We start from the raw sequence: 27,634 nt of genomic DNA on the forward strand, positions 1-27,634 counted from the left end.
AGATACTCTAGCCTCAGCCTTTGTTTTCAAGATTGCAAACTTTTCAGTCTCCCTCTGAGTCAAACTGCATCTTCTGTAGGAGATTAAAAAGGGTCTGTATTCTAACATCTTAATACGCTGCAGGGATTTCTGAACTGAGTGGCATCCAAGGAGGAGGGGTGTTTGTGTAGTTCTTAAAGCTTGAACCATCTACCAGTGCTATCTTAAACATGGTTAACTAGCAAGCTTTAGCAGGCAGTCTTGCTTTACTTCAGGCCTCACAGAACTTTATCTGCTCATTTTTAAGACGGGGGTTCATTTGAAAAAGTACAAGAGCAGGCCAGGATCTTTTGTTCTGGCCTAATGGTGACCCTACCTGTTCTTGGGAACGTTTCAAGTCAACCAGTTATGTTACTCACCCTACTGGCACACAACAGAGAGAGAGAGAGAGAGAGAGATAGCGCACAAGAGAAGTAGAGGGAATCTGTCACCTTTGCTCTTCACAATTCCTTTCACCCACTCAGTAGCTGCCACAACACTCTCTGTGTTGCTGATGTCCAAAATAGTAGTTTTCAGCCGATCAGATGACAGCCTCTCCAATTCTTCTGCCCCTTCTTGGGTGAAACAGGCTGCCAACACCCGCAGGCCCAGGGCATCCAGCTGCCTGGCAAGCTTGTTCCCAAAGCCAGAGTCACAGCCGGTGATGAAGACATATTTCTCCCTGAGGTTCTCCACAGTCTGTCTCTCCCGGTACCATCGGCGGAGGAAGTAAAGCCCCAACAGGACAGCCAGGTAAAACCACATGGTTGCAGACAGGGCTTTGAAAGCGAAGAAAAGAAAAATCTAAGAGGGATGGTATAGATATCTCTTGGACCCAGGGAGCTGGATGTTACAGTGCAAAAGCCCTCTCATGCGGCAATGCCCTAAGCTTTTGAATTCTTCAGCTATATTAGCCAGTGGTCTAAAGTTATTAAAGACAAATTACAGAGAACAAGTTTCCCACCGAAGACATATCTAAGACAAAATTGATTCTTGATTACTGAGTTCAAGTTATAGGTATGCAATATTCTCTACCACTTGCTCCTATTATCTGCTCCCCAATTTATCCAAGGCTGTCATTTAATACCAATGGTGTAAACTGTCTTGAAAATCTGACCATCTCTAAATAGCATATAATCTTAACTAAATCAGGACTTAATGTTATTCCTTCTGTGCTGCTGGATGGTCACTTCCAGGGAATACCTCACAAAAATTGTGTTTGCCCCTGTGAAGATGGAGTAGTAGAATCTCTATCCCATATGTTTGGGTTTTTTTTTTTTTGGTAAGTTTCACAGAGGTGAGCAGTTGAGATTAATTACACCCCTCTTAAATAAATTCCTTGGAAGACTCTCTGAGTAGCATTTAGTTTATCTGTTAGCAAGTACCACTACACATGTAAAAGAAATGGTTGAAGCTTTCTTTTTCTTTGCTGATAAGATTTGTAAAAGTATGATTCAGACCCATATGCAACAATGGGTTTAGCTACCTTTTTAAATAATCCTATGTCTATTATGTGTGTGTGTGTGTGTGTGTGTGTGTGTATATATATATATATATATATATATATATATATATTGCTGAATTGATACCAGCCCTGTCTCTTTTATATATATATTTACCTTTCATATCATATTTTGTATTAGGGATATCTTTTGTATTGTGTTTTGTGTTATGATTGTCTTGTGTTTTAATGATCTGTGACTGCATAATAAAAATTAAAATTAGATATTATGCTTTGTTGAGAGTCACTGAACTGAAAGGAAAATGATATACAAATAAGGGGTTTTGTTCCATCCACCCAACCCAAATTGTTGCCCTATATATCTGACAGGATGTCAAAAATCAAATCAATTTCTGGAAAAGTTTTACTTGCTGATTTCGGGAATCAAGTTGTTAACTTGTGCATACAAGAGTAAAGCTGGTTGGCTGGTCTCCCTGATCAGTCCACATCCACAGCTTCAGTTTCCCCCCTATGTTCAGTTCTTGTTTCTGGCTCCCCTCCAAGTGAACTTGGCTGGGATCTATTCACTGCTCTGCTTTATGCAACTGCATTTCTAGAGCAAACAGAGGCTCAGCATTAGCATGCCAAAGATTTTTTTAAACTAATGTTCTTCCTTCCTTTCACATCAACAACTTGTTTTCTCAAATGGCGTATGTAAACCATCCCTGAATATTCATTGCCTAAGAAAACCCTATGAAGATCATGGTGACACTGTAAGTCGTCTTGAAGGCTGGCACACACCCTGAAGAACCAGAAATCCACCAGGTGAAACTTTCCCCTGGTAGGAATGTGAAAGGATGGGAGAAATGTTGGTGCAGAATTCTTGCTCCTTACTGGAATTGCTAAAGAACCAAGGTCCCACCCTCCTTCAAGAGCCCTGTTATTTAAAAAAATATGTATACCCATACACAGGCTTGCAGGCCTTAAGCAAAACACACACTTACAGAGAAAAGTGGCTGATGGTCAGTGACTAACCTGTGGTTGGTTGAATGAAAGCCTATCTGCTCCTGGTGATGGTTGAGAAAGCAGAACCTCCTCTCCTTTTCTGACCAGTTCTGTTCCTCTTGTTGCAGTTTGTGTTCAGAAAGGCAGCTTCTGAACCTTGTAGCCAAGTTCACTTGGAGCAGAGTCACAATCACGAATAGAAGCGAGTGGGGGAAAGTGAAGCTGTGGGTGTGGACTGACCAGGAAGGCCAGCCAATCAGCCTGGCTTCTATGCATACAAGTCAACAGTGTGATTGAAGAAATCAGCTGCACAACAGATTGTTGGTAGCTTCTCTCTGCCAATCACAGTGGGCTCCTTAATCCAACAGGCAAAGCAGGCACTTGCCTGAGGATACAGAATGATGGAAAGATGGAAGGAGGGCACTCGAGCCTTCCCTCTGCAAACCATTTGGTTTTATGATCTGGGTTTCCCCAAGTCCAGTCTCCTTCTAATTCACAAATGTATATAGAGGGTCAACTGTATCTACCTGCTGTTACTGAATGACAAAAAATTGGCTTTTTGTGAAAATCTTTTGCTACAGAGACCAAACACTGCATACCCCACGATTTGTTGTTACAGTTGGCCCTCCATATCCACGGAATTGTTATCCACGGATTCAAGCATTTTAACTAATTCTATTTTATATAATTACCTATTGTTTTTATGCATTTTGCAGATTGTATGCCATTGGTAGGTTTTATATATTTTTATTGATTTGATTATTTGTATGTACAGTGCTGTGTACATTTACAGCACTATAGAAATAAACTATAATAATAATAATAATAATAATAATAATAAGTCATGTCATCTCCAACGAGGTGTCCAAAGTATGACAGCCTCAGTTTAGTCATTTTGCCACTTTGGTTTATAGTGTTACCTTTCAATGGAGGTGGGTTGCATGCTCCCACAAGGCAAGAGACTATACTAATGGTAGTATTGCTATTGGTAGAATTCACGAAATCAATAAACCTATCCAAACAAACATTCATGGCATATTTTCATAGTTTTACACACGCACATATGCACCATTTGTTTCACTGTGCAATTGATGCCTGCTCTTTTATTATTTATTTATTTATTATTATAGTTTATTTCTATAGCGCTGTAAATGTACACAGCGCTGTACATACAAATAATCAAATCAATAAAAATGAAACCTGCCAGTGCTGAGGAGCGTTAAATGTTCGGGTCGGAAGTTTGGCGCCCCTCAGCACTGAATGGGGACAGCTAATTGAAACTTATCCAATAATACAGGACAAGCAGGCACCAAGATTACATCCACTGGACCTGTGTCAACTACGGTGCCGGGGGTTGGAACGGGGCCCTTTTGAGGATGATTTGCTGTGCAATAAAATCTGTTTTTTTTCCAGTTGGGGAGTTTATCACATTGGCTTTGCTCCTGTGATAGACCAGGATGTAACTTTAAGAAGGCAGATCTTATTGCATTTCCCTGACACCAGGGAGTATGCAGCCCATTTGCAACCTGGACTTCTGCCTCATCTTTTCAAGAATGGAAAAATCTCATTGTTGAAAAGATGCGGGAAGAGGCCAGAGAAGCCCAGGTTGCAAATGGGCTGGACAGTGGTGTCACTAGGGTTGGTATTACCTGATGCAGCAGCTCATGGTGTCGCACCTCCATCGATCTTCTCCCATTTCACACCATGCAGAATCCTTAGTAATGCTTTTTTGCACTAATGTTACTCGTGAATCATAATTCCCATATACCACTGAATGTAATGCTAATAGTTGTGACATAAACAACCAGAAAAATTGAAATTATATCTTGAAAGTACACTGTTTAAATTTAAAACATATTTTAATTTTTTAAAATTTATTTTCAATTTTTTAATTTAAATTTTTAAATTTTAAATTTTAATATTAAAAATTTTTGGGACCTCTCCTTTCTCCTCCCACTGAGCTTCACCCCACTTCCACCATCTCTTAAAGCATTTTAAATGGAATCAGTTGAATGCCATAGTCCCTTTCTGCCCAAAGGCAGGTGTTTGAGGAGCAGTGGTTTCATCCCCCCCCTTAGGGTGTCACATGGTTTGGTCCACATCCCCTGCATCCCGCTAGTGATGCCATTGGGGCTGTGTACTCCCCAGTGATGGGAAATGCGATAAGATCTGCTTTCTTAAAATTACATCCCACATCTATCACAGGAGCAAAGCCAATGTGATAAACTCTGAGGTCAGAGCAGATCCTAGCCATTTTGTCTACAAAATGTCTTGCAAATTCTTCACAGTGAGCTATTGAGTGATCTCTATTTTCTTCTTGTGGGCCAAAGTGTAAAAGACCCCTGACCACTCGGAACACCTCAGCTGGATGACACTGTGCAGGCACAGTGTTGGTAGAGAAGTATAATTTCTTTGCTGCCACAATTGCCAAGGCATAGACCTTCAAATGGGCTCTAGTCCATGTTCAGTCAGATTCACTCTGAGTCTTCCACCATCTAGTGCATGAGGCTCTTGTCAGTGACAGTCTTGTTGCATGTTTCCTGCTTCATCACCACTGCTGCATTTTAACCTACCCACCACCCTGCAACAAAGGAGAAATCTGGAATTTACAGCTTCGGCTGGCCCAGCCAGATGGGACAGTTTTTAGTCCCTTCAATCCAGGATTTTCCAAGTTTCCCAGCACAAATGGTAATCTTAGTGTAGCCGATGGCAAGGTATGATGGCATGGCTTGCTTGTGCTCATAGTAGGGAGCTCGTCTTTCCTTCAAATATTTTCAACCCTCCGGCACCAACCAATCCAGGTTTCCAGGGCCCTCTTGTGAGCTTTTTGTGAGGAACCCACCTTCCTTCCAGGGTGTGAAGCATGTGAGAGTGCGGGAGGGGCCAGTGTGGCAAGGGAAGCAGTGATGTGTTTCTCTCTAGGTCATAAGTAATCTGTGTGACTTACCACATGGCTGCTTTGCTATTTGTGATGGAAAGCAGAGCACTGGTGGTCGCTCTATTACAAAAGATTGTTGGTCCCGCCTTCCCAGGGGCCTGTGAAGCTCTGTGTACTCCAGGAAGATGAAGGAACCACCAGCCAATGAGTTTAAACCTGCATCTGAAATCATTGGCTGGTAGACTCGGCCAGAGTGATCTGGCAAACTTCATGCTGGCCAGGTGGGGGTATTTATATTCCTGCTCTCCCCTTCACTCAGCAGTTGCCCTTGAACAGCATCCCACCCTCTTACCTCTTGGAATTTTTGTAATTGTGTATCTTGTAGCTGCTTTTACCATTTGTATAATTTTGTTTCGTCACAACTTTTGAGGGGCAATTGGCATGGGCCCTGGAGCTGGGTCGTCTGGTACTCGTGCCTCCCAGGCATTGGTAACAGATGAGGATCCCATTATGGGATTCCAGTCTGGGGTGGAAATGGGCTTGCCCAGGTGGGAATGGGCATCTTTTCTGGTGGCAGGGGGATGAAAGTGGGCTTCTTCGCAGGAGAGATCCTTTCCTGTCATCTCAAAGGTTCTGGCATTGGGCCAGAGGATCAGGCTCATCAATCAACAGATGTAGGGTTGCCATAATTCTCCACTAAAAACCGGGACAAAATGTAGGACAAAATTTAGATCAAAATATAGGACAATTGTAGGATAAAATTTAGCCCCAAATGTAGGACATTTATGGTCCTCCATTTTCTTAAATGTCCTACATTTTGGGCTAAATTTTATCCTACAATTGTCCTATATTTTGGTCTAAATTTTGTCCTACATTTTGTCCCGGTTTTTAGTAGAGAATTATGGCAACCCTAATTACAGATGGGTAGCTTGATGCCTGGATCCAGACCTATGTGTGCAAACCTATTTTCTACAGCTGTGACCAATAAAAGTTGTGGCCACCTTTTTTCCAACTACATCTTGTGTGTTGGTGTGTCTTTCCATGTGGAATGGAAATTGCCACTGAAAATGCAAACTACTCTCTTCCACAACGTCCTGCTCCTTATCCAGCTCCTGGATCCCCCAGACATTGAAACGCTTTCCCTACATGACTGCGACTTAAATGCACCACTAATTACTTAAAGAAGTGAAGATGAAATCAACCATTAGCATGGCAAATATACTAAAAGTGTACTAAACATTCAGTTCAAAGAGTTCTTTTGTACCTCAAAGTTTGATTGGATACTTGGTCTTGTAAATTTAATTGTTAACTGGAATAGCATTTGATAACAAAATCAATTACACCATGCAATTCTGCGTTAGGACTGGAAGAATGTTCAAATCAGGAGTTCCAGTTTCCCCTTATCAACAGTAATACTGCCTGGACCCTACATTGTACAATCACATCAGTGACCTAAGGGTGGAAGGGGTGGGTCATTGGGAAAGGTTTTCCTTAGGTTGGTCACAGAAGGCTTCATTCTTGTGGCAGCCCTAGAAGTGGCATCCTCTAAGTCAGAAGGATGAAAGGGGAGACAACTCAAGGGCATGGATAAACTTGATGAGCAAAGGCTTGGTTTCTGCCACATGTAAAGGCCCTTGGCAATTGCAAAAGGGAATAATATAGCAGCCACAGGGATGAAATTATTTTCACTTTCACTGGAATCAAAGGGAGAAGATACAGAGAAAAGCATAATTCTTCAGAAAGTGGGGAGGGGGGGAGGAGGAAAAAGGATGAAAACTGAATGACTTTCCATCCTGGGTGTGACAAGTAATCATGCACTTTATTAAAGACCAACACTTCCTCTCCCCTTCCAGCACAGAATTGGAGACTAGACTCCTTCTAAAAGACTCCAATTAGCATAGGTAATTAAAGAACAGAAAAAGATGTGATCAAGAATGCAATTTATACATGCCTAGGCTATAGCTTGGAAAAGTTACTCTTCTTAGTACTGAAAATTCTAGAATCCCTCAGGCAGTCTAATCAACGAAAAACTGTTTTTTTTTTGGGGGGGGGGGGGGAAGTAGCCTATGGCCTAAGAGCCCTGGTGGCACAGTGCTTAAATGCATGTACTGCAGTCATTCACTCACAAACCACAAGGTTGTGAGTTAAATACCAGCCAGGGGCTCAGGGTTGACTCAGCCTGGCATCCTTCCGAGGTCGCTAAAATGAGTACCCAGCTTGTGGGGGCAATTAGCTTACACATTGTGAACTGCTTAGGTAATGCTTAAGTACACTGATAAGCGATATAGAAACATACTTGCTATTGCTACACAAAAGTCAGCCCCACCATATAGAATGAGGTATAGAACAGCACCTTAAATGTATGAATCATTAGTACTGCTGGGGTGCTATACAATAAGAATGGGAACATACTGCAAGACTGAGAAGAAATAAAAAGATGCTAGATGCAATACAAAGAAAAACTATACAAAAGAGAAGAAAAAATGAATGACACATGGAATGAAGAATCATATGAAGATGAATGTCGAATTCTAGAAAGAGAGGTGGAATTTATATTAAGAGAAATTGGGAAAAATAAGTATCCAGGAACAGATGATATTCGACTGAGCTGCTATAATTCACACATAATCAACTCTAGTGTTAATTAAAATATGCCAAGAAATATGGAAAACAAAACACTGGCCAATAGACTGGAAATGATCGATATACATCTCCATCCCTCCCCCCAAAAGAGAACCAAAAGCAACTATAGGACCATAGCATTAATTTCCCATGGAAAGAAAATTATGCTAAAAAATCTACAACACAGACTTCAACCGCATATAGAGAGAGATATCCTAGAGGTACAATCAGGGTTCATAAAAGGCAGAGGCACTAGGGACCACATAGCAAAGATATGGTGGCTGATGGAGCAGACCAAGGAATTCCAAAAGAAAGCCAGCATGTGTTTTTTAGACTATAGCAAAATTTTTCACTACATCAAACATGAAAAGCTCTCAAAGACATGGGAGTACCACTACATTTGATAACTCTGGTGAGAAATGCATACACAGTACAATAGGCCACTGTGAGAAAAGAATATGGAGAAGCAGAATGGTTCCCAATTGGCAAGGTGGTCAGAAAGCCTGTGTTTTATCACCCTGCTTGTACAACCTGTATGCAGAAACCATCATATGAAGAGCAGGATTAAACTTAGGGGGAGGAGGCATGAAGGATGTGAGGATGACACCATATTAATAGCAGAAAACATTATGGACTTGGAAGAACTATTGCGGAAGTTCTAGGAAGAAAGTGCAAAGGCAGGCTTGCTGCTGAACACAAAGAAAATAAATAATAATAATAATAATAATAATAATAATAATAATAATAGGTTTTATTTATATTCCGCCCAATCACTGGGAATCCAAGCGGTTTACAACAAAGGGGATAATAGACAGTTCCCTGCCCTCAGGCTTACAATCTAAAAAGACACGACACAAAAGGAGAAGGGAATGGTGAGGGAGAGAGGGGATCAGGTCCAGCATTCTTCTCTTCCTCTGAGGCCGGGACCAAGGCAGATGGACTGGAGGAAGGGCTCTTCTTCTTCAGGCTAGCTCTGATGGAGCTGGGCCAGCCTACTCTCCCCCTCAGAGGCTGAAAGATGACAGTTATGGAGGGAGGAGCCTTTTGCTTCAGGCTAGCCCCTGATGGAACTAGGCCAGTCTGTTCTCTCCCTCACCAGCAGAAAGATGACAGTTATGGAGGGAGGAGCCTCTATCTTCAGGCTAGCCCCTGATGGAACTGGGCCAGCCTACTCTCCCCCTCAGAGGCCGAAAGATGACCATGGAGGACCTACATTATATTATATTATATTATATTTATATAGCGCTATACATTAATTCAACCTAGACAATGGGGAAATTGAAACAATTAAAGATTTTCCTGTACTTTGGATCAAACATTGATCAGAACAGAGAATGCAGTCAAAAAAAATAAGAAGATGATTAGGAATGGGAACAATAGCTATGAAAGAACTAGGCAAGATCTTCAGCCATACATTTATTCAGTTGAACACTAAAGTTAGAATCATCCAGGTCATGGTATTCCCCATCGCTATGTATGGATGTGAGAGATGGACAGTGAAGAAAGCAGACAGAAAGAAAATAAACTCATTGGAGATGTGGTGCTGGAGAAGAATGCTGAGAATACCACGGACAGCCAAAAACACAAACAGATGGGCCCATGAATAAATCAAGCCTGAACTCTTCCTGGAAACCAATATGACAAAACTGAGACTTTTCATACTTTGGCCACATCATGAGAAGGCACGACCCATTAGAAAACACAATAATGCTAGGAAAGGTTGAGGGTAGTATAAAGAAAGGAAAACCTCACACCAGATGCCTAGACTCAATTAGGAAGGTCAAGGTCATGGATCTGTAAGGCTTAAGCAGAGCAGGGGAAGGCAGGGGCTCTTAGAAATGTCTCATCCACAGGGTCACCATCAGCTGAGGTCAACTCGAGGGCAGTTAAGAACAATAGTACTGAATCAATGGAAAAAAAACTTAGTTTTCCTAATAGATATTCAGTAACTGAGGCTTCATCTTATAAGGACATGGAACAATGCAGTTGGAGTTGGGCCCCATTCCCATATCTTGTTGGTTGGTTTGGATGTTTATGATGTCCTTTTTGGCACAGGATCTACATTGCCTGGGCTGGCCTTGAGGCAAGGCCGGCCAGGACATAGTCAGCTACTAAGGTTGGCATGTAAGACAGAGGAATGTAGTAGAGCTTTGCATCCCAGCCTGCAGTGTAGCGAGTGCGAGGGTAGCGGGATGTCAGGGCATGCTCCATGCAGTCAGTGACCAGGTAGAGGTCCTTGCTGGCTCCTTTAGTGAGATCTTCAAAATGTTTATAGTCTGCATGTTGGGGGGGGGGGGGGAGACAAGGAAAAGTTAGTCTTGCTAAACTTCCTTTGAGCTACAGGCAGGCAAGTTTTGGTCCCTTGGACTGCCAGCTCCCCTGATCACTGGCCATGCAAAATAGGCTTCATGGAAGGTTTAGGCCCTAGCATCTGGACAGCAATGGATTGAGGATCACCGTGTGGGACCTGGAATGCATCTGCCCAACCCCCAGCCTTCTGAGTCCCACATGGCCATGGCAAGATGGGACTTGTAGCTTGGGGGGGGGAGGGCTGCTGCGAGGGCTGAGTGCACCCCTCACCTCATGCCACAGCACAATTCTATGCACTCTGGCAGTGAAGTGGGGGAGTGCTCTTTTGGCCATGCCCTCCAGAAGTCGCACCCCTGGAAGCCCCATCTCTCCGCACTGGGTGACACCTGGGGTGGGGACGCCACTGATGGTGGATGCAATGGAGGTGCAATGAAGGCATCGTGGGAGGGTTACATCCCACAGTGTCAGAACTACTGCATTCAGTAACTTTACACCAGAATGGGACTAGAATTAATGTCTTTCCTAGCCTTAACAAAGAATGCTCTGTTCTTTTTAAATCCAATAAACCTCGTTTTTTTGCTTACCAGATGCAGCCTTCTCCAAGTCTTTCATGACAGCACACCTCATTTTAAGTAATTTTACAGTCCCTTCCCATTCAGTTTCCCAAAAACATAGCTACAGTTTGCATGAAACTTGCCAGAACGTTAACTTACAGTTGTCAAAGTACTTTTGCCCATAGATCTCTTTGATATCAGAAGGTATCCGATTCCATGTAGCCCTTAAATTTTCTTCTGCTAATTTGACAATGGGATTAGCAAAAGCTCCAGGTTCAATAATGCTAACTTGGACTCCAAAAGGAAGAAGCTCTCGTCTGCATTGGAAAAAAGGGGGAAAGAAACATAATTTCCTTTAGAACCAGAGTTATAACGTAAATACTTTAGATGGATTGATGTGCCCTTAGGTGCTCCAGTTCAAGAATAGTCTGTCATGAAATATGTATGGATCCTTACAATTTCTAGTGTAAGAACACGGCTTCTCAATTGAGAACACTTGAAAAGAAAAGAGGACCGAATTATTCACATAACCCAGCCACTGCAGTACTTCAGGGTGCAGTAAGACCCTGCACCAGTGGCTGGAACAACTGGAATTTTGTGTAGGGGAATACTTTGTAGTCTCTAACATTTTGATTAACTCCAACTTGAGTCAAAGGGTGAGTCAACATGCAGTTAAAACCCATGGGTTCCAGAGGATTATTCTACCTGGAATGGACAAAAGGATTGGGGCTCTCATTATTATCACTCCCCAATATTTCCCTTTCCCACTGCATAGAAAATCTATCTGCAAAGAAAGATGAGGGAGCCATCTTTGAATCAACTAATCTGACAAGAAGACCACACTCTGCTTTATGAGAGTAAGTGGCCTTATATTTTTTGAATAAAATATTTTATTTTTTTGAATAAAATATAAAGGATGCAAATATTTTTTCTCTTATAATTAAACTGCAAAATAGAGAAAAAGATTTTTCCTTTTAAGTTCTTCATGGTATAAATTCAAAAACAAAACTTGCTTATTTAATGAATAAGCATAAACGCCTAGAATGAAGCTGAAAAATGCTACTTATGACTTTACTTTTGCCCTTCCCTGCTTTCATCACATTTTTTAAATCAACCTGTTAAATATTCCTCTTTTGTTTTCTCTTTATCTCTACTCTATAATTTGATCTCCTTTTGGCTCACTAGCTTTTTAGCACTGCAGCTCATGTTATTAATTAATAGCTTAATAATTTAATTATCTTGTTGCTAATTTTTAGTCTCCCCTTTTTCAGGTTGTTAGATTGTAATCTTTTATTTTAATTCCTTGACGGTAATGTTGTAACTTGTGCTGTATTTTCTTTATTGTTTCATTGTTTATTGGCATCTGCTTGTTATTTTTCCCAATGAGGGGTTGGAAATGGGGAATTCTTTTTGATAATTATTGATTTGAATGTAATAATCAGTGTTAGGCTTTTGTCATTATTGAATTGCTACAATATTACTGTTATTGTTGTTATTATGTTTTTTGCTATGTATTGCTATGTTATATTTCTTTATTATCTTATGTGTATTGTTATTGTTTATTGCTATTGCTTTGTATTTCCCTACTGTTGTAAGCTGATCGGATTCCTAGTGATTGGGCAGGGTATAAATAAATTCTATTATTAATTCTAGGATTAAGTTAATGCAGGAATTCCTTTTATATGAATCTATTAACATACAAAGATTTAATGGAGGGGCTGTGCACACCAGCATCTTTGGCTGGGTTGGGGGCAGAGTCGGGACATAGAGTCTACATGATCCATGTCCCAGATCTGCCCCCAGACTGGTGTGACACTGTGCACTGCACCACATGGCATGTGGCATCACGGCTCTCCTCTGGCACTGTGTCCGCATGACACAGAGTCGAGGGAGTGCAGTAAAGCTGCAGTGCAGTGGCTACTGCACCCTTTGCAGAGTACAAAAAGGACACAACCTGTGTGCGGTTGCCACAGCCCTGACCTGGCTGTAAAAGGGGCGGCTGCAGGCTGCCCTTTACTGGCTGTCTGCACAGCCCCTAAGTTCCTCTTTTTTGTAAGAAAATGTCCAAATTATTTGATAATTAGTAATTTAATATTGGAATTAAGTTAATGATGAAATTTTAACTGAACTAAGCCATAAAGTTTTTAAAAACCTAATTAAGTTATCACCTTTCTTTAGAAAATTTCTATCTTAATTGATATCTTAATCTGTTTCAATTAGCCTGGACTCAAAATTTTACAACCATGTATTTTTGAGGTTCCACGATTCAGCCTGCAGGAAAAAGCAAGCGTTCTTATTATTAACTTTATTTATTCCCCCCCCCCCCCAAAAAAAAAAAAAAAAACCCAGGACTCAAAATACCACAAAAGCCAAATTAAAATGGGATTAAATTATTAAGAATACTAAAAACAATGTCAAACACACAATTCACTTCCAGAGCCTGGGGCAGATACAGAGAAGGCCCTGTCAAGCATCCCCACTAATCAAGCTTGTGAAGGCAGAAGAGTTGGAAGAGGGCCCCTTCCTATGAATCACAGAGGCCAGGAGGCTCATATGGGGGCTATATGTTATATCAGATAACCTGGACCTAAGGTATATAAGGCACATAAAGAAAGCAAAAAACAATTACCATGGAGAATCTTGACAAACTCAACCGAGACAATGAAGAAATAGAAATGGTAAAAGAGTTCTCATACCTGGGATCAGACATTGACAGAAATGGGGACTGCAGTCAGGAAATCAGAAGAAGATTAAGAATGGGGAGGATGGCTATGAAAGAGCTAGAAAAGATTCTAAAATACAAAGTTATACCACTGAACACAAAAGTTAGAATCGTACAAGCCGTAGTTTTCCCTATTACCATGTATGGATGCGAGAGCTGGACAGTTAAGAAAGAGGATAGGAAGAAAATTAATTCATTCAAAATGTGGTGCTGGAAAAGAGCACTGAGTATACCATGGATAGTCAAAAAGACAAACAAATGGGTCCTAGAACAAATCAAGCCAGAAATCTCCCTGGAAGTCAAAATGGCAAAACTGAGGCTGTCATACTTTGAACACATCATGAGAAGGCACGACTCATTAGAAAACACAATACTACTAGGAAAGGTGGAGGGAAGCAGAAAGAGAGGAAGGCTGCATGCTAGACAGATGGACTCTATTAGGAAGGTATGAGTTTCCAGCAAGGCAATGGAGGACAGGGAGTCTTGGAGATTATCTTATCCACAGGATCACCATGGGTTAAAACTAACTCGATGGCAGTTAACAACAACGACGACAAGGCATATAAATCTCTGCAATGAATCACTGCAGCTCAAGGTATCTGTATTTGTGCATCTCTTTCCTTCAGTACAGGTTGGATGTAGGAAAACACCACATCACTCAGCTTAGCAAAAAAGAACCCTTCAGAATTGGTATTGTACCTCAGGCTGTCTGAGAAAGCTTCCACACCATACTTGGAGGGACAGTAACCTCCTCCAAAGCATGCCACTCTTCCCATGACACTGGCCACATTGACGACCCTTCCTCTGGCAGCTCTCACCAGGGGCAGCATGTGCAACGTCACGTCAATCAGTCCAAGCAGGTTGACATTTATCACCTCTGCAAAGTCATCCTTGGTCAGCCACCCAGTGGGAGCTGCATAAGAAGATATACCTGCATTGTTGACCAAGCCCCAGAGCCCTGTGGGAAGAGAGAATGTACACATTCATTGCCATCTCTTCTATGCCTCATTTTGACACATTTTAATAACTTGATGCTCACTTTAAAAAAAAAATCTCTGTCATCACAAATGTCCTTCTGATCACTTTGTAAACAGAGCTATATATTGTAGGATTATATGGATAACAACTAAACTTTGAGAGAAACATTAAGGGCATTACAAATTCATCCTGCCATCACTTTTAAGATAATGTTTTAGTGTTTCTGAATGACTACTGATCAGTAATAAAAACTGATCTAGGGACAGAAAATTTTTCTTTAAATTTGGGGGCATATTATATTATGTTTTGCTGTTGATATTTTCTGGGAAAATATATTTTAAAAATATTTTTGCTTATTATGTCTTATACCTAGTCATCAACCCACAATACACTGTTTATAATATATGCATGGCAAAATGAATTGCAATATCCCCCCCCCCCTTTTTTTTTTTTTTTAAATGAAAGTTATTTTATTGACATGAAACAGAAGATCCAAAACTTTCTGGTGAGGTGTTTCCATAAATTCAATACTTTCAAGAATAAAGTAATCATATTATAGTCTCATATTTATCCACTAAGAGGAACAAAACATTTGAAAAGCCGAAATAAAAAAAAAAAGCCCAGCAAACACATTTGGAATAACAAAAACAAATAACTGTTTAGCTGACTTTTATCATTTGACTCAGTGGTAACCTCTTAGGAGAATATCACATGGCAGGCTTACTATGAGTAAATCACCATGAAATCGTGAAAAAAAACACGACTGGGGTTCACACCCCCATATGTTTCTCCCATCAATAAATCATCATGGAGGCATTGGTACTTCTTGTCCCGTGAGTTATGAGTCCTTGGAACTGCCAGTTGGCAATAACAGATCCTGTTATTGCCAAATGGTGGCTCCAAGGACACTTTACTCACAGGACAAATGAGTGCCAGTGCCTCCATGACGATTTATTGATGGGAGAAGCGCATGGGGGTGTGAACCCCGATCACACTTTTTCACGATTTTGGATGATTTCATGGGAATTTACTCATGGTTAGCCTCCCGTGTGAAATTCTCCTAAGAGGTTACCACTGATTCCAATGATTTATTCTGCATTACGACTTGATGTTGGTCTAAAATAGATTATGGCCGGTTACAGACCGGCACTTTAGTGCGTGACGAGCACACACTAGGGTTACAAAAGGGCGGTGCTTCCGCACCGCCCTAACCCTAGTGTGTGCTCGTCACGCACTAAACGGCAGCGGCCCTTCCATACGGCCGCCACCGTGAGGACGTCACGGCCGTGCTGCCTCTAGATGGGGCGGCGCGGACGTGACGTCCTTGCTCCGCGCCAGGGTGTTTAGTGCGCTCTGAACACGGAGCAGGAAGGAGCTCCGTTTCGGAGCTCCTTCCTGGTTTAGTCCGCTGGGCGCAGCCTTCAGACGGCTGCGCCCAGCGGACTAAAAGAGAAAGGGGCCAAGCGGCCCCTTTCTCTTCTCCCCGCCGCCGCGGGGTGTCCTTGGGGCTTGAAGCCCCAGGGACACCCCTTTTCAGGCTGTGGGGAAGCGGCGTTTTGCTGCTTCCCCGCAGCCTGAAAAGCGGCGGATTGGGGCCTCAGCGGCTGCCGTTCTGGCCGCTGAGGCCCCGATACTCTGGGGAAAGGGGCGGGTCCAGACCGCCCCAAATGGGCGGTCTATAACCCGCCTATGTTTCATTTTAGGAGTTAGAAGCCAGCAGTTTCATCTTGTCCTTCAATATTTTTCCTTTTCTAATTGTTGTCTGTACAAATCCAGAACAACAGAAGTCAGCTAAACAGTTCTCATATTATTCATTGAAATATATTTAGTTACGGGTGGATGATGGAGTGATAAAACTACTCATTTTAGGCCTCTTAAATACTGGGAATATAACAACTGATAACACTGGGTGAACCCAGAGGGGTCATTTTAAAATATCTTACTGCATTGTTGCAGAAGAATCCCATTGCAGGAGAAAGGCGGAATATAAATCCTTGAAATAAAGAGCAGGTCAAGAGCAGGTCAAGGTCTTTTCCTCTGGCCTGCTGGTGACCCTACCTGCTCTTGGGAACGTTTGAAGTCAACCAGTTATGTCACTCACCCTACTGGCACACAACAGAGAGAGAGAGGGAGGGAGAGAGGGAGAGAGAGCACAAGAGAAGTAGAGGGAATCTGTCACCTTTGCTCCTCACAATTCCTTTCACCCACTCAGTTGCTGCCACAACACTCTCTTTGCTGCTGACATCTAAGATGGTGGTTTTCAGTCGATCGGATGACAGCCTCTCCAACTCTTCTGCCCCTTCTTGGGTGAAACAGGCTGCCAACACCCGCAGGCCCAGGGCATCCAGCTGCCTGGCAAGCTTGTTCCCAAAGCCAGAGTCACAGCCAGTGATAAAGACGTATTTCTCTCTGAGGTTGTCCACAGTCTGTCTCTCCCGGTACCATCGGCGGAGGAAGTAAAGCCCCAACAGGACAGCCAGGTAAAACCACATGGTTGCAGACAGGACTTTGAAAAGAAAGAAAGAGAAATTTGAAGGATAATAATAATAATAATAATAATAATAATAAATTTTATTTGTGTTTCCCTGCCTCTCCCATTGGATCGAAGAGGGGTTACAGACTAATTAAAAAACCATTACACAATCTCATAAAAACAAGATAAATAAATTCCAATATAAAATTCTACCAACTCTATGGACAACATACAGCAGGGTAAGGCAGGGAATCAATTGCATCGAAAATACTATTCATTCTACAGAGGGGAAGGCTTGACAAAAGAGAAAGGTTTTGAGTCTCTTTTTAAATGATTCCAGGGAGGTCATAAGCTGGAGCTCCTGGGGAAGACTATTCCAGATCCACGGGGCTGCTACAGAAAAGGCCATCTGGGATGTGGAGACATATCTGGAAGATGGTATTTCCAACAGGTTCTTCCCGGATGTTCTAAGTGTGCGGGGTGGATTATATGGGGAGATGAGGTCCCTCAAGTAACTCGGGCCCAAGCCATGTAGGGCTTTATAGGTAATAACCAACACCTTGTATTGCGCTCAGAAGCGAATGGGCAGCCAGTGGAGATCTTTCAAGGTAGGTGTTATATGGTCAAACCTGGATGCACCGGTGACCAATCTGGCTGCCATGTTTTGTACTAACTGAAGCTTCTGGGCTTGGTACAAGGGTAGCCTCATGTAGAGCGCATTACAGAAATCTAAGCGAGAGTTTACCAAAGCATGTACCACAGTTTCAAGGTCCCTTTGGCCCAGGTAGGGTTGCAGCTGGCGTATCAACCGAAGCTGATAGCAAACACTTCTGACCGTCGCATCTACTTGAGATGTCAACTGCAGGGATGAGTCCAGAAGTATTCCTAAGCTGTGAACTTCGTCCTTCAGGGGTAGTGTGACCCCATTCAGGACAGGTGGATAAATTTCCTTCCTTGGGCCTGGGGAACCTATCACCAGTACTTCCGTTTTCTCTGGATTCAGACTGAGTTTGTTTTTCCTCATCCAGCCCATTACCGACTTCAGGCAGGCATTCAGAGGAGAAACGTCATCCTTAGACACTGCAGCAGGCGGAGACACAGAGAAGCATATTTGGGTGTCATCAGCTTACTGATAACACCGCGCCCTGTGCCTCCGGATGTTCTCTCCCAGCGTTAATGTTAAACAAAGTGGGAGACAAAATAGCTCCCTGAGGGACCCCAGATGTTTGTTCCCTCTTAGAGGAGCACGTGTCCCCCAACTGCACCATCTAGAATATGCCCGAGAGGTAGGAACGGAACCACTGGAGCGCAGTGCCCCTGATGCCCAACTCCCTCAGGCGTTCCAGAGGGATACCGTGGTCAATGGTATCGAAAGCTGCTGAGATGTCCAAAAGCACCAACAAGGTCACACTTCCCCTGTCGATGCCCAGACAGAGATCATTGACTAAGATGACCATGGCAGTCTCAGCTCCATATCCCAATATGAAGCCAATTTGAAATGGGTCCAGATAATCGGTTTTATCCAAGACTGCTTGGAGTTGGAAGGCAACCACTCTCTCGATCACTTACCTAAAAATGGCAATAATGAGACCGGTTTATAGTTATTCCTTACCAGGGGGTCCAGGGAGGGTTTCTTGAGCAACAGTTTAACTGTTGCTAGTTTTAAACTAGATGGAAATTTTCCCTCCCTGAATGATGCATTGATTATGCGTTGCAATAATGATGTTACAGCATCACCACCCTGGGCGGTCAGCCAGGAGGGACAGGGATCGAGAGAGCACGTCCTCCTCCTAATACTTCCAAGAAGCTTGTCCACTTCATCAGTATCAACAAACTCAAAGTGATCCAGTTTAATAATGACATAGATATCTCTTGGACCCAGGGAGCTGATTTCCCCTCAGCCACCAAAACTACTTGGAAACCATTGATTACTAACCACCAATCAAAATAAGAGAGGGCATAGATTCTGGTAAATGATTTTTTTTGTATCCAAAGTTCTAGTTCACACCTACCGTAAACACATCTAAAATGCATTGCCTACTGACCTGAGGGTGGGAGGGAACTATAACAGGCCAAAAAAGAGAGACAGAAAGAAATGTCAGTTGATCCCCATTCCTGGCTCTTCATCTGCTTCCCAGCTGTTCTAGTAGTTGGTTCTGCTTGTCAGATGTTGAGAACAATGAACGTATTTTTCATTCTGTTGCTTCAGGACACTTGGAAATTCTCCCTTGCAATAATGGAAAACTGCACAGCTTTTCTACCAAAGCAATGCAGCTTCCCCAGAAACCTGTATAGTTTTCCAGAAGCCATGCAGCTGCTTCTGAGAATTGCATATGTTTCAGCTTTAAAGTTTTGTGATTCTATGATCTCTACATTAGATGTGTTTAAATGTTTTTATATACTTTTAACATTATGTTTTGATCTTATGCATTGGCCAAAGTCTATGTACTGAAAAGAAAATGATATAAAATAAAGAATTTTGATCCAGCCAGCGCTAATGTTGACCTATGCATCAGGCAAGATTTAAATATTTAAACACTTAGGAGATTATCGTATTAGCTTCGCTGCCAGGATAGACCCAGGTTGTAACTTTCTTAAGACAGATCTTTTCCCATTCACCCATTGCTGGGCAGTATGAAGCCCGTATGCAACCCGGGCTTCACCAGGCTTGCCCCGTATCTTTTCAAGAATGGGAAAATCCTGTTCTTGAAAAGCTGCAAGAGAAGCCCGGGTTGTATATGAGCTGCATATTGCCCAGTGATGCGTAAATGCGATAAGATCCACCTTAAGGAAGTTACATCCCGAATCTACCCTGGCAGCGAAGCTAATGCAATAATCTCCTGACTTCTACACTCTTCAGTCTGTCAGTGGGCATGATATTTAAAAAAAATGGTATCACTGAAGCCTGTGCCACAACTGCTGTTTGACAATCTAGTTTGAATTCTGAGATTCTCTTCAGCCCTGGAACAAATTCGTCCAGCTTTTCTGCAGCAACTGCTATGTGTTCTAACATCAGCTTGAAGCTAGTCTTTCATCAGTGGAATGTACTTCTTAGTGTTCAGTACTAAGATACTAGGTAAAAATTTTTTTTTAGTGAGAACTGAGTCTGGTTATATAAATTAATAATAATAATAAATTGTTTCTTTATAGACCGCTTTCCCAATAGATCAAAGCGGTTTACAATCAAAGGAATGAATACACTAAAAGATAAAATAGCACATTAAGACATAAATTAGCATACATCATACATTTTAAAAACCATATGCTGAGGAAGTAGGCTCACGTCTATGAAGCCTCATGTTACCAATGTCTCTGTGTCAGTTAGGGGCTGTGCAGACAGCCCCCAAGGGGCGGCGAGACACCACCCTTTTTCCCAGTTGGATTGGGGCTGCGGCAGCCTTATGCTGTGGCCCCAATCTGGACTGTTGAGGGCGCACAAAGGAGCTGCAAAAAGCCGCAGCTATATGGTGCTCCTTCAGCACTGCGTCTTATGGATGTAGTCCCAGAGCGCGCCATGAGGCCACATACCATGTGAAGTGGCATGCAGCATCAGGGCACCCGGGGAGGGGCGGAGTTGAGCATGCATCATGACGATGCTACACCCTGACTCTGCCCCCATGCTGGCCTTAATGGCCGGTGTGTACAGGGCCTTAATCTCAAAGGTGCTGCACAATCCCTTTGCATGCTAATACTAATATTATTAAGCCCTTTTGGGAGGCAGGTGGATGAAATACAGCCTGTGGGCAATCTAGCCTGTGAAGTAATAACAGTTTCAAAGGTGCACACTGATTTTCCAGAAAGACACAGCTATGGACATTTGTAAGAGAATGTTTCCTCCATGCTGAAGGACATTACCTTGCACTCATGCAAACATGCGGGCGCTTGTTTTTCAGATTACACACATGGGAGAATTTCCTACTAGTTAGACATAAACTGCAAAGTTAATCTGACTCTTCCCGTCTGAGGAAGAAAACAAATGAACTATTACAAGTACACAAATCCAAAGGTTGAGGCACAGATGATTAACCAACCATGCTGCATTTTCCCTAACTGTTTGTTTTCTGCATGTAACAGAAAGAGACTTGTATGGTTACAATATCAGCTAAATTGTCCAGGAGTCAACTGAATTATCCATACCAGATGGCTGGCTTTCTTTAATTTCTTTCCAGACATTACTGCCTATGGACATCACTGCACAAGACTCTAGAGATGGAAATTAAGTGGAATTACAACATCTGGTCCCACCCCCTTTCACATGACGTTGGCACTTATCTGTTGTTGATCTTGGAAGACTTTTGGAATTTCTTGGAAGAATTGCATTTGGTTTATCTGTTAGGAGATACCAATAGAATCATAGAATCATAGAATCATAGAATCGTAGAGTTGGAAGAGACCACTAGGGCCATCCAGTCCAACCCCCTGCCATGCAGGAAATCCAAATCAAAGCATCCCTGACAGATGGCCATCCAGCCTCTGTTTAAAGACCTCCAAGGAAGGAGACTCTATCACCTTCCGAGGAAGTGCATTCCACTGCCGAATAGCCCTTACTGTCAGGAAGTTCCTCCTAATGTTCAGGTGGAATCTCTTTTCCTGTAGCTTGCATCCATTGTTCCGGGTCCTGTTCTCTGGAGCAGCAGAAAACAAGCTTGCTCCCTCCTCAATATGACATCCTTTCAAATATTTAAACAGGGCTATCATATCACCTCTTAACCTTCTTTTCTCCAGGCTAAACATCTCCAGCTCCCTAAGTCGTTCCTCATAGGGCATGGTCTCCAGACCCTTCACCATTTTTGTCGCCCTCCTTTGGACACGCTCCAGTTTCTCAATGTCCTTTTTGAATTGTGGTGCCCAGAACTGGACACAATATTCTAGGTGGGGCCTGACCAAAGCAGAATACAGTGGCACTATTACTTCTCTTGATCTAGACACTATACTTCTATTGATGCAGCCTAAAATAGCATTGGCCTTTTTAGCTGCCGCATCACACTGTTCACTCATGTTCAACCTGTGGTCTACTTGGACTCCTAGATCCCTTTCACACGTAGTTTCATTCAGCCAGGTGTCACCCATCCTATATCTGTGCATTTTATTTTTCCGCCCTAAGTGCAATACCTTACATTTCTCTGTGTTGAATTTCATTTTGTTAGCTTTGGCCCAGCTTTCTAGTCTATTCAGGTCATTTTGAATCTTGATCCTGTCCTCTGGGGTATTAGCTATTCCCCCTAATTTGGTGTCATCTGCAAATTTGATAAGTATGCTCCCAATTCTGTCATCCAGGTCATTGATAAAGATGTTGAATAGCACTGGGCCCAGGACAGAGCCCTGTGGGACCCCACTGGTCACTTCTCTCCAGGATGAAAAGGAGCCATTGTTGAGCACCCTTTGGGTTCGGCCGGTCAACCAATTACAGATCCATTTAACAGTTCCTTTGTCTAGCCCACATTTTACAAGCTTGTTTGCAAGAATGTCATGGGAAACCTTGTCAAAGGCCTTACTGAAATCCAGATATACTATATCCACAGCATTCCCTTCATCTACCAAGCTGGTAATTTTGTCAAAGAAAGAGATTAGATTTGTCTGGCATGACTTGTTTCTCTGAAACCCATGTTGACTTTTTGTGATTATGGCATTGCCTTCTAGATGTTCACAGACTCTCTGTTTAATGATCTGCTCCAGAATCTTTCCTAGAACTGATGTCAGACTAACTGGACGATAATTGTTGGGATCCTCTTTTTTTCCCTTTTTGAAGATGGGGACAACATTTGCCCTCCTCCAGTCTGCTGGGATCTCTCCTGTTCTCCAGGAGTTTTCAAATATGATTGCCAATGGCTCCGATATTACTTTTGCCAGTTCTTTTAATACCCTTGGATGGAGTTCATCTGGTCCCGGAGACTTAAATTCATTTAGATTAACAAGGTGTTCCTTGACTATCTCTTTACTTATTCTGTGCTGAAATTCCCCTATTCTGTCCTCTGCTCCATTATCCTCAGGTTGAGCATCCTTTGCCTTTTCTGAGAAGACTGAGGCAAAGAAGGTGTTGAGTAATTCTGCCTTTTCTCTATCTCCTGTTAGCATTTTGCCATCTTCTCCACGCAGTGGCCCTACCGTTTCCTTCTTCTTCCTCTTGCTGCGGACATATCCAAAAAAGCCCTTTTTATTGTTCTTAACCTCTCTAGCAAGCCTGAGTTCATTCTGCGCTTTAGCTTTTCTGACTTTACCCCTACACATGCCTGCTATTTCTTTGAATTCCTTTTTCGTGATTTCCCCCTTTTTCCATTTCTTATACATGTTCCGTTTCAAACTTAGCTCGGTTGAAAGTTCCTTAGTCATCCATCCTGGTTTCTTGAGACACCTCCCGTTTTTCTTTCTCACTGGAACTGTTTGAAATTGTGCCTTCAGTATCTCCCTTTTGAGAAAGTCCCATCCGTCCTGAACTCCTTTATCTTTTAGTATTTCTGACCATGGAATCGCCCTCAGTACTTCTCTAAGTTTACTGAAATCCGCTCTCCTAAAGTCTAGGATGCGTGTCTGACTCTGCCTGGCTTCTCCTCTCCATTGTATAACAAACTCCAGGAGAACATGGTCGCTTCCACCTAAGGATCCCACCACTTGCACCCCATTAACCAAGTCATCCTTGTTGGTTAGGATCAGATCTAAAATAGCTGACCCCCTTGTTGCCTCTTCCACCTTTTGGACCATGAAATAGTCTTCCAGGCAAGTGAGGAATTTGCTAGACCTTGAGGATTTGGCTGAGTTTGACTTCCAGCAAATATCAGGATAGTTGAAGTCGCCCATCACTACTACATCTCTCTTTTTTGACTGTGTGGTCATCTGTTCTAGAAAGATATCATCCAATTCCTCAGTCTGACTTGGGGGTCTGTAGTAGACTCCCACCGTAACACCCTTGTTGTTTCCCTCCCCTTTGATTCTTATCCAGATGCTCTCCACCTGGCTTCCATGATTGATGTCCAGGATCTCTTCACTGGTGTAAATATCTCTGACATATAGTGCTATTCCTCCTCCTTTCCTGTTTGGCCTATTTCTCTTAATAAGGTTATACCCCTCTATTTCCACATTCCAATCATGAGACTCATCCCACCAGGTTTCAGTGATGCCTATTATATCATATTTGCTTTGTTGTACTAGGAGTTCGAGTTCACCTTGCTTATTGCCCATGCTCTGTGCATTAGTCTAGAGACATCGCAGACCATGGTTCCCTTTTACTTGCTGCCTGTGCAAGTTTTTTTGCCTCCCACTGCTGGGTCCTTGCACTGTTTGCCTTGTTTCCTCTATGTCAGTTTGACTATTTTCGCCATCCCTTTCGCCTTCCTTAATATTGTCTCCCTTCCCCTCGGAACTCAGTTTAAAGCTCTCCTGATCAAGTTCTTGAGACTGTTGGCAAAAACATTTCTTCCAACTGGCGTGAGATGCAACCCGTCTGTTGCAAGAAGTCCCTCCTCATGGAACCGCAGCCCATGATTGAAGAATCCAAATCCTTCTCGGCGGCACCATCTGCGAAGCCAGTTGTTCACATCTGCTATTTTCCTCTCCCTTCCTGGACCATGCCCTTCAACTGGCAGAAGAGACGAGATGACAACCTGTACATCCATTCCTTTCAGCTTCCTACCAAGCGCCTCGTAATCCCTTTTGATGTTCTGAATGCTGTGTCTTGCAGTATCATTAGTTCCCAGGTGGACCAAAAGGAAGGGGTATTGGTCAGTAGGCTTGACCAGTCTTGTCAGCCTCTCTGTCACATCACGGATCTTTGCACCTGGAAGACAACACACCTCTCGAGACATCTTGTCAGGCCTACAAATCACTGCTTCTGTACCCCTCAGCAAGGAGTCCCCCACTACGACCACACGCCTCCTCCGAGGCTTAGCAGCGACTGTTCCCTCGGGTGGGACTCTCAGGCTCCTCTGCTCTGTCCCAGAAGTCTGTCCATGCTGCTCTTCTTCATCCTCCTTGATAAGGGAAAGAGCTTCGAATCGATTCTCTAGCTGCAAGCTCCCCGAACAATTCCTTCTTGGCTTACTTCTCTTTGTGACATTCCTCCAGCTGTCTGCCTCCTCTGTTTGGCAAGTGACCTCTTCCACCCTAGCATCTTCCTCTGCGTGGTACTCATCCAAGATGGTTAGTTCTATTGAGTCCAGGAAATCCTCTTGTTCCCTAATATGCTGAAGTGTAGCTACTCTGGACTCCAGCTGCTGCACTTTCTCCTCCAAGAGTGCTACCAACTTGCACTTGGTGCATGTGAAGTTCTCCACTTCTGTAGGCAAGAAGAGAAACATCCCACAAGAGTTGCAGGTGACTGCGGCAGATCCCTCGTTGTCCATACTGCAAAGTCTTTAGTAATAAATATAACAGTCAATCTATTGGGAATACTTCTTTAAAGGTAAGTACTGGCTGCTATCTTACACTTAAAGGGAAGGTTCTGTTTCAATATCTGATTCTAACCTGATGCCAATTGAGCAGAGTTGTTGAGTTAAAGAAAATGAAAATTCGCGCGCCCCTTCAGCAACGAGCACACGGTCTCAAGCACACGGTGTCAAAATGGCTGCCAAGCAGCTCCTCTCCTTCTCCTCTCTCTGGCCGGACTGTTCTGGAAGGCTCTGGAAGTTGGTATATAAAGCTAGTCTGCTAGCTCCGCCCCCTTGTGACTCACAGATGTGACTCACAGAAGCTCCGCCCCTTCAGCAATGAGCACACGGTCTCAAGCACACGGTGTCAAAATGGCTGCCAAGCAGCTCCTCTCCTTCTCCTCTCTCTGGCCGGACTGTTCTGGAAGGCTCTGGAAGTTGGTATATAAAGCTAGTCTGCTAGCTCCGCCCCCTTGTGACTCACAGATGTGACTCACAGAAGCTCCGCCCCTTCAGCAACGAGCACACGGTCTCAAGCACACGGTCTCAAAATGGCTGCCAAGCAGCTCCTCTCCTTCTCCTCTCTCTGGCCGGACTGTTCTGGAAGGCTCTGGAAGTTGGTATATAAAGCTAGTCTGCTAGCTCCGCCCCCTTGTGACTCACAGATGTGACTCACAGAAGCTCCGCCCCTTCAGCAACGAGCACACGGTCTCAAGCACACGGTCTCAAAATGGCTGCCAAGCAGCTCCTCTCCTTCTCCTCTCTCTGGCCGGACTGTTCTGGAAGGCTCTGGAAGTTGGTATATAAAGCTAGTCTGCTAGCTCCGCCCCCTTGTGACTCACAGATGTGACTCACAGAAGCTCCGCCCCTTCAGCAACGAGCACACGGTCTCAAGCACACGGTCTCAAAATGGCTGCCAAGCAGCTCCTCTCCTTCTCCTCTCTCTGGCCGGACATGTGTAACAGAAATGATTGAAACTTTATTTTTATCTGCTGATGGGATTTGTAAAATTATGATTCAGACACATATGCAAGAACTGGAGATTGTCTCCCTTTTTAAATAACCCTAGTCTATTATGCCTTTTTAAAATTACTGAACTGCTACTACCCCTTTCTCTTTTATATTGTTGATCTTTTATATTATGTTTTCTATTAGGGATACATTTTGTATTGTGTTTTGTGTTATGGCTATCTTGTGTTTTAATGATCTGTGATTGCATAATAAAGATTGGGATTAGATATTATGTTTTGTTCAGTGTCACTGAAGTGAAAGGAAATCGATATAAAAATAAAGGGTTTTAGTCCATCCACCCAACCCAAACTGTTATCCTATACATCAGGCAAGATTTCAGCATTTAAATCCATGTCTGGAAAAGCGTCATTTGCTGATTTCGGAAATCAAGCTGTTATCTTGTACACAGAAGAGCAAGGCTGGTTGGTTGGAATCCCTGGTTAGTCCACACCCATGGTTTCATTTCTCGCCATTCTCTTCTCTTTTTGTTTGTGGCTCTCCTCTAAGTGAATTTGGCTGGGAACTATTCACTGCTCTCTTTTATGCAACTACGGCCTATTACAGACTGCCACAATAAAGCTGCTTCGGGTCTCTTTGGAGGTATGCTATTTAAATGATGCATGCATCCTAAGAATCCGGAAGCTGCACCAAAAGCTGCACTCCAGTGCTTAGGAATGGAGTGTGGCTTTGGTGTGACCTCTGGACTCTTAGGACCCATGCATCATTTAAATAGCATACCTCCAAAGAGACCCAAAGCAGCTTTCTAGAGCCAACAGGGGCTCAGCCTTAGCATGCCGAAGGTCTTTTTAACTAATGATCTTTTTTCCTTTCACATCAACAACTTTTTTCTCTCAAATGGCATTTCTAAACCACCTCTGAGTATTCCTTACCTAAGAAAACCCTATGAAGTTCATGGGGTCACCATAAGTCGACAGGCAATTTGGAGAGAAGAGCACACTTACACCCACCTACCCACTCTGAACAACCAGAAATCCATCATGTAAAACTTTCCCCTGTTAGGAATATGAAAGCATGGAAGAAGTGTTGCTGCAAAATTCTTGGCCCTTATTTGAATTGCTAAAGAACCAAGGTCTCCCCACTCCTGCAAGAGCTCCATTCTTAAAACAAATATATCCATACATAGGCTTGCAAGCATTAAAGCTGGAGGTCAGTGACTAACCTGTGGTTGGTTAAATAAAAGCCTATCTCTTTCGGGTGATGGCTGAAAAAGCAGTCTCCTCTCCTTTTGTTCCTCTCTGTGT

General features: G+C 43.0%; 2 protein-coding genes and 1 long non-coding RNA gene across 6 annotated transcripts in view; 1 reads left to right on the top strand and 2 right to left on the bottom strand.

The window, feature by feature from the left end:
- Positions 1–2,653, bottom strand: part of LOC149322589 (retinol dehydrogenase 7-like) — an 8,670-nt gene extending 6,017 nt beyond the window's left edge. Inside the window, exons 1-2 of one of the 2 annotated variants that reach the window (XM_089480318.1) lie at positions 2,495–2,653; positions 471–797 (exon numbers count right to left, since the gene is read on the bottom strand). In XM_089480318.1, the coding sequence (XP_089336444.1) occupies positions 471–783 (313 nt within the window). In that variant the 5' untranslated portion in view covers positions 784–797; positions 2,495–2,653. Of the gene's footprint in view, positions 1–470; positions 823–2,494 lie in introns of both variants that reach the window. The other variant, XM_089480326.1, reaches the window with a different exon arrangement.
- On the top strand, positions 307–21,343 carry LOC149322590 (uncharacterized). 2 transcript variants are annotated; one of them, XR_016271975.1, is made up of 4 exons: positions 307–771; positions 11,604–11,685; positions 16,741–17,008; positions 21,171–21,343. It is a non-coding gene; the product is annotated as an uncharacterized LOC149322590 (long non-coding RNA). The 2 variants fall into 2 exon arrangements; XR_016271976.1 differs by lacking the exon at positions 11,604–11,685.
- LOC149322591 (retinol dehydrogenase 7-like) lies at positions 8,721–27,621 on the bottom strand. Of its 2 annotated transcripts, none has more exons than XM_089480336.1 (5): positions 27,553–27,621; positions 16,708–17,034; positions 14,250–14,508; positions 10,988–11,145; positions 8,721–10,240 (listed from the first exon to the last, which is right to left on the bottom strand). In XM_089480336.1, exons 2-5 carry the CDS (start codon positions 17,018–17,020, stop codon positions 10,023–10,025), a joined length of 948 nt encoding a protein of 315 aa, XP_089336462.1. In that variant the 5' UTR covers positions 17,021–17,034; positions 27,553–27,621; the 3' UTR covers positions 8,721–10,022. The 2 variants fall into 2 exon arrangements, with proteins under 2 accessions (XP_089336462.1, XP_089336470.1); XM_089480344.1 differs by lacking the exon at positions 27,553–27,621 and adding an exon at positions 21,139–21,151.
- Between the last annotated feature and the right edge of the window lie 13 nt (positions 27,622–27,634).

The sequence above is a fragment of the Sceloporus occidentalis genome, unplaced genomic scaffold, assembly GCF_023333645.1.
Source record: "Sceloporus occidentalis isolate IW3139 unplaced genomic scaffold, rSceOcc1.0.p SCAF_1, whole genome shotgun sequence".
Classification (NCBI taxonomy): Eukaryota; Metazoa; Chordata; class Lepidosauria; order Squamata; family Phrynosomatidae; genus Sceloporus; species Sceloporus occidentalis.

What these genes read in the sequence shown, in the direction of transcription:
- LOC149322591 (XM_089480336.1), bottom strand. Translation starts at nt 17,020, where the DNA reads ATGTGGTTTTACCTGGCTGTCCTGTTGGGGCTTTACTTCCTCCGCCGA. An exon ending in AGGAATTGTGAGGAGCAAAG is followed by an intron (nt 14,509 to 16,707) that starts GTGACAGATTCC and finishes CTCTTCCCACAG; the next exon opens with GGCTCTGGGGCTTGGTCAAC. An exon ending in GCAAAAGTACTTTGACAACT is followed by an intron (nt 10,241 to 10,987) that starts GTAAGTTAACGT and finishes CCCAACATGCAG; the next exon opens with ACTATAAACATTTTGAAGAT.